This window comes from Lactuca serriola, chromosome 2 (genome assembly GCF_051521515.1).
Source record: "Lactuca serriola cultivar US96UC23 chromosome 2, Lser_US96UC23_V15, whole genome shotgun sequence".
Taxonomy (NCBI): domain Eukaryota; kingdom Viridiplantae; phylum Streptophyta; class Magnoliopsida; order Asterales; family Asteraceae; genus Lactuca; species Lactuca serriola.
Genome location: NC_136409.1, coordinates 213454852 through 213468324, shown reverse-complemented (window position 1 = coordinate 213468324; position 13473 = coordinate 213454852). Strand labels below are relative to the sequence as shown.

Sequence of the window (13473 nt, the reverse complement as noted above, 5' to 3'; positions counted from 1 at the left end):
ATTTGGTGAAAATGTTGATGTTATAAAAGTTTGGTTACGACTTTCACATACTACTTGTGAGTCGTGGGTGATGGGTGCAGGTAGGAAGTATGGTTACCTTTGATGGGTACGGGTAGAAAAGTTTGGTTATTAGTTTTTTGTTGCATGACTTTTGGATCATATGTTTGATACTTTTTTGGATGTTACTTTGAAAGATGTTATTTGCATGACTTTTGGCTGTTATTGGATATTGAATATGACTTTTGTTATTTACTAGTTTTTTTTTATGACTTTTGGATGTTATTGGATATTGAATATGACTTTTGGTGCATTAATTTTTTTTTTTTTTTTTTACTTTAACATGTTACCTAATTGTTTGTAACAGGTCAAGTATGGTTTCTGATGGTGAAGTTGTAGCTTTTCTTTTACTTGTGTTTTATAGGTTGAGGTCAAACCGACGCAGACTAATCAGAATTCATAGAATTAAAGATAACGATTCAAGCGGGTATGCGTATACGCAAGATTTGATGTACGAAGACCCTACACAATGTTACGATATGATGCGTCTTACACAAGAGGCGTTTGCTTTATTATGCAACCATTTTACCCAAAACAATTGGTTGCAAGCTAGTAGGACAATAAGCATTGAAGAGAAGATGACTATATTCTTACATGTTATAGGACATAATGAACATTTTCGCGCAGTTAAGGGAAGATTTCATCACTCCACGCAAACGATTCATCAATGTTTTTGTGAGGTCCTAACTGCAATTATGTGTTTTGCAAAAGAAATTATAGTACCAACAACTCCTAATCCAACAAGACATAACTCGGAACGACATAGACAGTTAACAATTTTTTTTTCCGGAGCAATAGGTGCATTAGATGGAACTCTTGTACATGCGGTTGTACCCGTTGATCAACAAACTCGTTATAGGGGACGAGGAAAAGGAGAATGTTTTCAAAATGTTATAGGAATTTGCGATTTTGATATGATATTCACCTTTGTTTGGGCTGGATGGGAGGGTATATCACATGATTCAAGAGTTTTGAAAGAAGTTGCATTCAATTCGACTTCTGGATTTCCATTTCCTCCACCGGGTTTGTAATATTTATATAACTTTTATTATCTATCATCTTTATGTAATATGTGTCACATTCATTTGCAGATAAGTATTACCTTTGTGATGCCGCATATACAAACACTCGTGGGTTTATGGCTCCATGTCGCAATATTAGGTATTGGTTAGCCGGTTTTCGAAGAGGAAGACCTTTAACTAGAGAAGAAAGGTTCAATCATGCCCATGCACAACTTAGAAATGTTATTGAGCGTGCTTATGGTGTATTGAAGGCGAGATTCCCAATCTTAAAACAAATGGCTCCTTATCCTTTTACAGTGCAAAGAGACATAGTCATTGCTTGTGTCGCGGTCCATAATTTTATAAGGAAATACAATATAGAAGATGACTTGTTTAGAAATTTTGAGGAGGACACTATGGTTACTCCTGACGTCCAAGGTGGGGGGATTGATTGAGAAAATATACAAGGCATAGAATGGGGTCCAGAAGTCGTTGAATATATGCATGTTTTGCATGATCAGATTGCAAATCGCCTACTTTCACCTACTTTACGTTAAATTATTATGTTATTTTAAATTTCATTATGTTTTTATTTGGATATTAAATGATTTATGTTTAATTTACATTTTGTATGACATTTTTTATTTGTGTGTAATTTACATTTTGTATGACAATATGTATATTTTTATAATTATTCAGCAACTTACTTCATCACTATATGTAATATATATATATATATATATATATATATATATATATATATATATATATATATATATATATATATATATATATATATATATATATATAACAAAAGGGTAAACTGATCATTTTTCATCACTCAGCACATTCATTCAGATGTACAATCAAACAACAGGATTTCTTACTCAGTCAAGATTTCTTACCCATACAGAGCTTTCCCAGTCAGCACTTTCTCAGTCAGCAACTATCAAACGGGGCCTAAGTGTTATAGTAAGATGTTTTGATTTTTTTGGATGTAGGAAGAGGATTCTCACCGCATTTCTTAACGAGTAATCATTTCTCGTGAAAATTTTAAAATATCTCAAGTCGCCTCTTGCAAAAAAAGTTTTATTTTACATAGTTTGCGATAGTCACGTTGTGTTGACTTTAAAATATCGACCCCGGGTTTTCCACTTGCACGACTATTCATCTTTTGGTCGAAGATGCTTTTGATATCGTTAAATTTCTTTTGCATGTCCTTCCATTTGAAGTTCGTTTGATGCATTGTATGAGTTGAACCTCTCGATTGCATTTTAAAGTGTTCCAAAACTCACTCCCCAAAAGCCTCCGATCTTTTTGATTTCCACGCTCCTTATCTTCCGAGATGACGATATATGTCTTGCCAATGACACTTCTTCCTTTTCAATCAATTTTTATTTTTTATTTTTGATGTTTTGGATAATTTTGTGCGGTGTCGGTATGAGTTGGGGGTTCGTCATTTGATTCTTCAGATTCTTCATTTGGAGCATCTTATATTCTGATATGACGATATATGCCTTCGCCAATGACACTTCTTCCTTTTCAATCCATTTTTTTATTTTTGACATTTTGTATAATTTTGTGCGGTGTTAGGGTGAGTTGGGGGTTCGTGGCTTGATTCTTTAGATTCATCATTTGGAGCACCATAGAATTGTGATGCTTCATGAGTGGCTTGTAATTGGGTTTCTAAAAATGGATTGTAAAAAATAAGGGACCAGATAATAACTAACATTTTCTTGAGAAAATCGAAACTGGTTATAGACTTGTTGCATCATTAGTTGGTTAATATTGGGGTTGATATGGTGTATATCAGGGACAGTTTGAGATTTGGATTTCAAGAATGGAATGTGACAAATATTGAGAACCGTTTCCGATTTCTTTGTGTTGGTTGCGTCTTTTGTTTGAACCAGTTTTTTTGGATTTTCCATGAACAAAATCTATTTAAAATGGAATTGGAATGAAATTGGATAAAGTGGAAATAAAATTGGAGAGAGGTGGAATGGAATTAGAGACAACTATTATGAAATTTGAAACAGTGTGAGACTTCTAATTAAACGTAGTATTTATTGTAGGTAAAAAGATTTAAAAGAAATAAAGAAAAATATGAATATTGGTCAACAGTCAACAATGAGAGAGAGAGAGAGAGAGAGAGTCTTACAACGAGCTATGTAACCCGTGAACCTTGCAATTTGGTGCCACCTTTTCGACTTGCGATGGGGTAGCCAATGATACCATTGTGAGCCCGTTGTCAAAATTTGTTGGATCCGTCTGACTTTTATAAACTACTTTTTGGTTTGTCAAACACGAGGAAAAAAAAACTTTGAAAAATAAAATGATTAACAATTATAGCCATGAGTTCAAAAAATCTAATAAAAATAGGTGAAATGCCTAACTTGTTTGACGTAGCCCTAATTTAAGCCAAACAGGATACTTTCTAAAACCAATGTCAACAATTAACATTCTTAAGAGTTAAGAATAATGTACTTGCAAGTCGCAAGTTAGTAATATTTTAGCCAAACATGCGAAAGAAACTATTTCGTTTGATGATATGACTAGATTATAGCCCGCGTTAAACGCGGGAAACGCATAAAAAACCATATAATCGTTTATAGATATTGTATAATGATTATAAAAAATATATGGTTATTGGTATTATTGAAATGTGTAGAAAATACATTGAAAACGATAAATATATATAATCATTGAAAGATCTCTTTGTAGACATTATTTTTTGTTTTATTAGTTGAACGACTTTTCTCGTCTCATATAGTTATGATATTTATATATTTATAAGCATTTTAATTAGACGCTTCTTCCATAATAATGTTACCTAATTTAAACATATATTGACAACCAATATACCGTTTTTTCTATTACATTAAATATTGACAACTATTTCATTTATTCAAATAAAGTTATGTAATATAATTTATAAAATGTTAAATGTTATATAGATTTAATTTTAGTATATCATCAATGGAGATTCTTTTCTAAATCATGATTGATTTATTTTAAATTGATTATGAATATAAATGTAAGCTTTTATGTTTGTTCTTATTTATTTGGTGTTCGCAATAACTTTGTATTAGTTGTGGTGCAACTTTGAATAATTTTAGTATATCATCAATGTAATTTGATATATCTTTCAATTACATGAAATATCAAATAATGACATTTCATTACTACTGTGATAATTTAGTTTATATATTGTATTTTCACTAATCTTAACGGTCTTATTTTTTCTAATAACAGTAACGCTTTTACTAAATGTACTTTTACAAATCTCCTAATATCTTATAATTTTTATCTTACTTTATAATTTTTCATAACTATATATTTTCAAGATTGACTGCTTTAATAGTGTTTTTTTTTCAATCTATTCAATTTTATATTTCATTGTACAACATCATCGTTTGTATGTATTTTAAAATTTCACTTTAAAAATGTTTAATGTTTACACATTGATATTAATTTTTTTTAATAAACTCATGTAATAATTATGGAATATATATCTCATTTTAATTAACATTCACTTCCTTTATTATATCAAATTCCTCATTAAACGGATATATTTTTAGAAAATAACAATTATAATAGGGCAACATTATTTAAGACGTAAATGTTTGATATACTTTTGAAGAAAAAAAATCAGGATCATTAAAAAAATTTATATAAAGAAAATACAAATTTAAATTTGTTGAAATTATGGATGAAATTACTGGCGAAAATTTATTTTGGAGGGAGTTATATGTTGTAAGGTATAATAATATTACAAAATTTGAAATATTTATATTTGTTGTGTAGATTAATAAATTTTATTGTTATTATATAAAGATAAAAAAAAGTGGGTTGATATGGTATATAAAAACATAATAATTTCAATGATATTTTACAATCATGTCAAAATTAACCGGATTCTTATGACATAAAAACTAAAAAAATCATAATTATCTCTAATATATAAAAGTAACATTTTCGTAATTAATGTCGGTTCCCAATATAGTTAATTTTTGTTTTGTTAAAGGTACCTAATATCTTTTCATGTTTATTTGAAAAGTTTCAGAAAAGTAGTTAACTGATTTCATGTAATTTGTGACAAAGAAAATCGAAATATATGAATACATACATTTGATATGGGAACAAAAAATAATCGAAAAAAATATAAAAAACGAAAGAAGGTACTGACCTTCTAGCGCACAAGAGCGAATGTTTATAGCAGAGAATGATGATGAAAGTTATAAGCAATATTAACGATGTTGTAGGAGAAGGTTTGAAGAAAAGAAACGATTGAAAATAAATGTGAGTCGCAGATTCAATGATGAATCGTATATGTATGTGATAATTTGAATATGATTTTCCGGTATTAATGATTTCCTAATAAAAAAGATTTATATTAATGGTTAACTAATATAAACGGATTTATATTAATGGTTGATATTAAGGCTTGATTGAAATGATTTGTTAGTAATATGTTTTTAAAATTAACCATATTAAAATCTTCATAACTGAAAATTCAAGAGGTAAAATATGGAAAACTTTTATTGGAATTAAATACATTCCATTTCAATGAATGTAAGTTACTGATTGATGATTGGAAAACATTTATTGGAATTAAATACATTCCATATAAAGATGATGATGTCAGCAATTTGATTTAAGGGTGAAAAAATAAGATTGAAATGTAATCAATGGTCTAGATTATTTAAGATGATGTCATAAGATTTATTTTTTAGTAATATTTAAGATGAACCATCTACCTCTAAATACCAAATGGTGCTTCACTGTAGAGTGCTACTTAACACATTGGGGTAAAGTACAAATATTTAAGTTGCACTTCGACCCAATAGAGACCTGATCAGTGTTATCCAGATAAAAAGATGTGCACATTAGAGAAACGCGGTAACATTTACATCCTTACTCTCACCGGCGATGACGACCACCGGTTGAACCCTACGCTACTTGACTCAATCAGCGCCGCAGTCCACCGTGTCCGATCGGAAACCACCACTCCATCCGCCCTTATCACCACCGCACATGGCAAATACTTCTCCAATGGCTACGACCTCGCCTGGTCTCAGTCCGATCCGGATCGGCATATCCTTATGTCCACTAAGCTTAGGTTACTTGTTCGAGACCTAATCTCTCTCCCGATGCCTACGATTGCCGCCGTCTCAGGCCACGCGGCGGCCGGCGGATTTATTCTCGCGCAAGCTCACGATTACGTTCTTATGAGGAAGGATAGAGGATTTCTGTACATGAGCGAGATGGATATCAAGCTCGTCGTGCCTGATTGGTTCGTGAAGCTGTTGAAGAACAAGATCGGATCTCCGGCAGCAATACGTGATGTTTTGCTGAGAGCTGATAAGGTCACGGCGGAAGTGGCAGTGGCGAAGGGGATCATTCACTCGGCGCACGATAGCGCGGAGGAGACAGTGAAGGCGGCGGTAAGACTTGCGGAGGAGCTGGTGATGAGAAAGTGGGATGGACACGTGTACGGTTGTAACAGGAAAGTTGTGTTTGCAGACGTGTTGGCCGCCATGAACTTTGACGAGACCGTCGAGGACGTTGCCGGCGCAAATATTATATCATCCCGTATTTAGTTATTATTTGGTGTCAAAATGACCCGACGTGTTAAATATGGTTATTTACCATTTTACCTCATTGTAATCGATAAAGTATATTGTTTTCTTAAATTTTTAATAGTGTTTATTTTGTTCTTCTAATTTGTAAGGTGTTTTTTTTGTTCATCCATAATCCTTTTGATTTTGATTTTCTCAAGTTCGTGTTCTTTCACTTTTGGAATTTTTCTAATGACCAAAGTGTAAAAATAATCCTTCTAGTTTGTAAATTTTTATAGTGTTGTTTACAAATCTTTTTCACTATCGACCATCATTTGTTTCAGGATTTTAGAAGTTGTTGATGATTGCTTATTTAAAATGATTTATCAATATTGGTAGATGTGCTTAGTAATTATACGGTATTAAATTAATATTTTTTAAATGTTTGAATAAACTTATACAAATACCTAAACATGATAAAAAAAAATTGTTTGATTAATAGTTCCAACCACTTTAATGATCAAATTAATATAGTTTTTTAAAGGTTTTTTATTCGTTTGTTAAAAAAATTGTATCAATCGCGATCGATTTAGAGATGTCTTTAAAAGGTTATTCACATAAAAGCCCTTAATTTTACATCAAATGTTCGGATTTGTACCATATCCATTTTTTGGTGCGTTAATATTCTAACAAACCGGAAAATTGGTTCACTTTTGCATTTTACCTAATTTATGCTTCTTACAGCACGTCACCAAATTATTTATCATCATCACACTACCATCATCACCATCGTGCCACCACCATTAATCAGCATCATTCCACCACCATTTACCGCTAAATGTAACAAAATCGCTTCATAACAAGGGATCGTGGAGGTGCTTTTCTTTCAGGTATTTCATCAAGCACCTTCCGTACACTGTTCTTCTCCCTCGTTTTCTAACTCGTTTTAGGTACCATGACTAAACACACAACTTCACCGATTCAACCTTGTAAAAGATGCATACATCATAAAAAAAATCAAGGAGCATGTGCTTTCTATTCCAACAAGATAATGAATTTAAAACAACTAAAAGTCACACATTCAACCATGTAAAAGATGCATACATTAGACGTGTGTGTGTGTGTGTGTGTGTGTGTGTATATATATATATATATATATATATATATATATATATATATATATATATATATATAAATTCATAGAAGAATGTATCAGAGGGTAATAAGGTTTCCGATTCAACCCTCTAGACCATCAACACCAACACCCTTCTCCCAGGTTCTCGTCATCGACATACTTTCATCTCCATTGTGATCATACACCAAACACGAGACCCATTTCAGCCCACTGAAAACCGGTAACATCTGATCACCACTTCAGCCCATTGAAAATCGATATCATCATTTCACCATCCTCCACTGCCAAAGCATTATCATTTCCAAATCCTCTAACTTTTGTGCTCTTCTTTCGTTAAGTGATACTGAGCAGGGTGATAGTTTACCTGTTAAATTGTTTGGTATCCTGCTGTTGTAGGAGGTAAAAATTGGGTAAAGGGAAAAAATGAACTAATTTTCCAGTTTCTTAAGGTATTAACGTACCAAAAATGAACATTGGATAAAATCGAACATTTTGTGTAAAATTGAGGGTTTTTATGTCAATAATCCTTTTTTAAAATGTTCAATTCAAAGATTATCAAACATCTCTAAACTACTATTTTTTTTTCATATTTGACCAATTTTGTTTATGTATAAAAATGATCAAAACAGACCTCTTTACACATTAATCACTAATTTGTTTTTACAAATAACAATTTAAACTTTTTATCATAAACATTAATATCTTTACAAAATTTTAAATTAACAACATATGATCTTTTACAAAAACTTATATCAATAACATTAAGAAAGTATATTTTACAAATATAGTCAATCTAATTGCACATGACATATTTCTAGGTCATGTTTATGTGACATGCATCCTTATGTTAATCTTATTTCCTTTTTCACTTATTCCACAATTTTATAATAGTCTCTAAAACCTTCGATTCCATTCCTCAAAATAAAGAAACATAAATATAATTAGGTATTTTATAATAGTCTCTAAAAATAACAAATTCAAATTAGAAATTTATTTAATGTCATAATAAATAACAAAAGATTATTCTAATTATTTGGAATGAAATAATATTAGACAACAAAGTCCACGTATGAATCATCTCTAATAAATAAAAATAATTTTGTCACATGTCACTTTTTCATTAACTTTGACACATGTCAATTTTTGGTATTTTTGAATAAATGTTTTTTCATTTGTCATTTTCTCACATTTTTATGTTTTCTTATTTAACACGGCATATTTACACCTCAATTAATAATTAACTTAATTGAAAATTACTAATAAATTACAATATTAGTACTCATATAATATTTAATATGTTTCCTTTAATTCACATTTTAAATTTTAAATTTCAACTTTAAATAAATTTTTGTTTAAACTTTTATATTTAATTTTTTGTTTATCAAACTCATATAACATACGGGTCTAACACCTAGTCTTATAAAAAAATAAATGATGGACGATCCTTTCATTTTTATACCTCTAAACTTCTATGATTTCAACAATTTTTTGCATTCATTTTTCTGGAATTGATGTTCTCTGAATTCTGTCTTCTCCAACTTTGTGACTTCTATTATTGGGAAGTCACTTTTATTCTTATTTTAGAGTATTGCAACAAATAGGCTCTAATATTAAATTAAATATTGTCATCATTTAATTAGTATTACTAATTAGAAAACAATATAATAAGTAGTACATTGAGAGCATTTAACATATTGTTTTCACTTTTAAAGATAGTAGTATATAAACATTTGTTTATAAATAAAAGTGAAAATATATTACTTTTAGCCAAAGTAGTCTAAAGAAAATTTGTATTTCACTGAAAGACGATTCAATGGATATAAAGAACGTCAAAAACAAAGTTCATATGTAACATCCAGATTTTGAGGTACTTTATAATTATTTTTCTGAAACGTCTTAAAATTACAAGGTAAAAATTTCATTTTTAATTCAACCAAAACATTGATTATCGTTAAGTCGACATTCGATATCCTTTTTCTAAATATTCAAAAGTATTTTATAAGGAAACAGTTATAATAGTACAATCCCATAATCATTATAATGAGGAAACATGGGTTGATGCGTTGCGATTAAGTCGGGCCCTTCCCTTTTGAACCTAAAGTATCTGCAACCATAACCATAAAAAATGTAAACATAAAACTTAGTAAGTTCCCCAAAATACCGCATACCATACATACCATTGGGCCTAGCCATCACATTGGGCCTAACCCGCATATTGGGCCTAGTCCACCATAATGGACCTAACCCAATCATACAAATGCAAAAGTCACAAAAACAGTTAGCTCCTGATCCATGGGCCTAGCCCAATATATGATGCAAGCGTCACAAAGACAACTAGCATAACATAACCTAGTGGGTCGACATTGGTGCCTTCGACCCATGAGTACAATGAGGAGACTCACCTCGATCCGCTGATAATCAAATAACTGCTCGAGTCGTTGAACCAGATAACCTCGAACCAAATAAAAATAATACAATCTTAATCAATATCTATCTCGATAACCCTAAATCTGAGGCCCACTTCATAAACCAACTTCTTAAAGGGTATACGACCATTTTACCCTTTTTTTTACTTGGCCCAAAACCAAAGCCCAAATCAATAGCAACAAAAGCCCATTATGGCCCAATACCCGATTGGGCCCCAAAACCATCATGGACCTGCTTCCAAGAAAGCCCTTAGTCTATCCATGACCCAAATTCAGAAGTCCAATGGAACAACAAGGCCCAAACCTCAAAAAGCCGAAAAAAAACATATTGGGGACTACCTCCCGCGTCCAGAATGGTACACCCCGCGTACTCACCCTCGAAGCACAGAGTACAAGCGGTTGATGCATGAAACACCCGTTACGCTGAGCGTACTCCTACGTACGCCCAACGTACTCATCATAGACCGAAAATCCATACTAAGCTCTTAATAGTTAAGACAATGACTTCCAAACTCAGATATGACCCTAGTGAGACGTCTTAACACGTAAAGTTGGCAACTTTACGCCTTTAAATGGATCAGTGGGACCAAAACCTTAATAAAATCCATAGAAAACACCCAAAAGCAGACATGGTCCAAAATAATTTATCAAGATGACATTTTTATGAACAAGGGACCTCCTAAAGGCCAAGATCCAACATTCTAAGCTCTTGGAGTAGCTCTACTCACAATGATAACTCTAAGGACCAAAATGAACCCAAAATACTCCTTAAACCAGATCTAACACCTAGAGTCATCAAGATATAAACTTTATACCTCCAAAAGATAGATTAAGATGCAACAAGCTTGTATCCAAAAGCTTCAAGCAATCCCACACTTCTCCAACAAGCTTCTTATTCTATGAACACCAAAAAGCATGAAATACCACCAAAAGCTAAAAAATCACTCAAATGGGGGCTAGGGTTTCGTTTTAAGTTTTGGAGGGTTGGAGGCTGAAGATAATAGGGTCTGGTGGTGAGTTAAGGAACTTAAATAGGGTCCAATACCCTAAATTAGGGTTTGGGTCTGAATGGAGTACGTCCTACATACTTTTGGTACATCCAGCGTACTCCCTTAAGCATCCGTGATCATTCTACCTAGTACGTCTGATGTATTGGCCTTAACATTAGCACGCTCTGCATACACTTGTGTACACCCCGCGTACTTGTTTAACCCTAAAACCACCAAACTTTCGAATGCCATAACTTCTTCATTCTAAGTTTGTTTCCGACGATCCTTATATCCACACAAAGGCGACGAGAAGCTCTACACATCTATCAAATCATCCTTGCCTTAAAACTTTCCGAACAAAAATCCAATATTCATAAAAGCCCGAACTAAAAGTTTATCGATATACCCCTTGACTCCAAAACACAAACTGAACTCTCGAATCACCTAAATTACATTATCCATATGTCACACCGTAAATTTTCAAACAAATTTTTCGATTTTAAATTTCCAACGTCACATATAATAATTCGCAAAATCTCTAGTGTCGATGTCATAACGTATTTCGAAATAGTTTTCAAAAGTAATTATCAAAATCCATGATCCTCATTCATGACTCTTCTCTTTTGTGTGTACAATCGAGCCGCCACCTTCCTGCGATCCTGATAAGAACCTGAAACACGTAACACATAGCACGGTAAGCACGCATGCTTAGTGAGTTCCCCAAAATACTACATACAACACGTACGCCACTCAAGGCTAATACTCTACAAGACCTTCCGGTCAATGTGTCTCAGGGGACTTCCGCCCCATAATCCTGGTAGACCTTCCGGTCCCACTTCTCTGACCTTCCGGTTCGTATCATCTTGACCTTCCGACCCATACACTGTTGATCTTCTGGTCCATATCATATTACTCATAACATAACATAAAACATACATATCATATAACAACATACATCACATAGTCATCATAGCACATAAGACCTGTCGGTCATGCATAATTACCCTCTAGGTAAAGTATAGTGAGAAGACTCACCTTAAAATCAACCAAGTGACAGCCTCGCACTCGGAAATCTCGACCTAGCTTCCACCTAACACATAAGATAAACATCTCTTAGCAATACTTAATCATACTCAACACATCCAAGTCTATTCTCTTTCTCTGTCTAACTCTTGAAGTGGGTAAAAGACCATTTTACCCCTCCATGGCTTCCATTACACATGGTTGACCCAACCTTAAAGTCAACCATAGTCAAACTCGAGTCCACAGTCCAAATCTGACCCGACTCGGCGAGTGCACCCTTGTGACTCGCCGAGTCCACTCACTTTCTCCGAAGTTTCGTGAGGATTCAGATCAACTTGTCGATTTGACCCCACAACTCGCCGAGTTAGAACGCGATTCAACTTGACCAGGAAAACCCTAACTGACTCGTCGAGTCAGCTCATGGATTCGGCGAGTCTATCCAACCCTTTTCTCATTCAGACGATTTCACTCAGATCTATCACTCTAAACTATAGATCTATCATCTCAAGGATCAATAATCACGTAAAGCTTCAATCTTTACGTTCATGCATGATGTTATTGCTTCAAAATGCCATTACATGCCCTCCATGAAAGATTTAGCTCAGTAAGCCTCATTTGGACAACTAAAGCTGGGGCATCTAGTCTTCAAGGACCTCACAAGGTTTAAATATGAGGTTTCCCTCCTCAGATCATGTCTCAATTAGCTCATATGCACAAAATAAGGGGAGTAAAACCCTAAAACTCCCAAGATCATGAAATCTAACCAAATTAGATGAAAATGATGCAAGTTTATACCTTCTACAGCAGTTCCACGTGAAGAAATGCTAGATCCACAACCCCCATCTCGTTTATTGCTTGAATTATGCTCTTTTCCTTCCATAAGACCCACCAAATTACTTGATTTCATCATAAGAACTCTCTCATGGCTCTAATGGGGATTTAGGGCTTCTCACAGAAGGTATGAGGTGCACCTAAGGTCATAAGTTCCCTTAAATAGGCCCCAACCCCGAAAACTTAGGGTTTTATCTGCCCAGAGCCTACTCGGCGAGTCTGTCCTTGGACTCGTCGAGTCTGCTCATTAAATACACGTGATCACCTCGACATAACTCAACGAGTCAGACCTTCGACTCGTCGAGTCCCTCCTAAATCCTCAAAAATTGAAACGCAAACTATCATACCCGAAATTTCGAATGTTACACCATAGCCAAATGGGTCTAAATATATCTTTTCCAAAGTCCCTAAGCCTTATGATACCCGATCTTCGGTTCACCGCCCCACATTAGG

At 33.4% G+C, this 13473-nt stretch overlaps 1 protein-coding gene and 1 pseudogene across 1 annotated transcript; one reads left to right on the top strand and one right to left on the bottom strand.

The window, feature by feature from the left end:
- Positions 1-2609, bottom strand: part of LOC145090787 (uncharacterized) — a 47118-nt pseudogene extending 44509 nt beyond the window's left edge.
- Positions 2610-5852: 3243 nt separating this feature from the next.
- On the top strand, positions 5853-6781 carry ECI1 (delta(3), delta(2)-enoyl CoA isomerase 1). Its single transcript, XM_079026794.1, has one exon. The coding sequence runs from the start codon at positions 5936-5938 to the stop codon at positions 6656-6658; it is 723 nt and encodes a 240-aa protein (XP_078882920.1). The 5' UTR covers positions 5853-5935; the 3' UTR covers positions 6659-6781.
- Positions 6782-13473: the final 6692 nt, after the last annotated feature.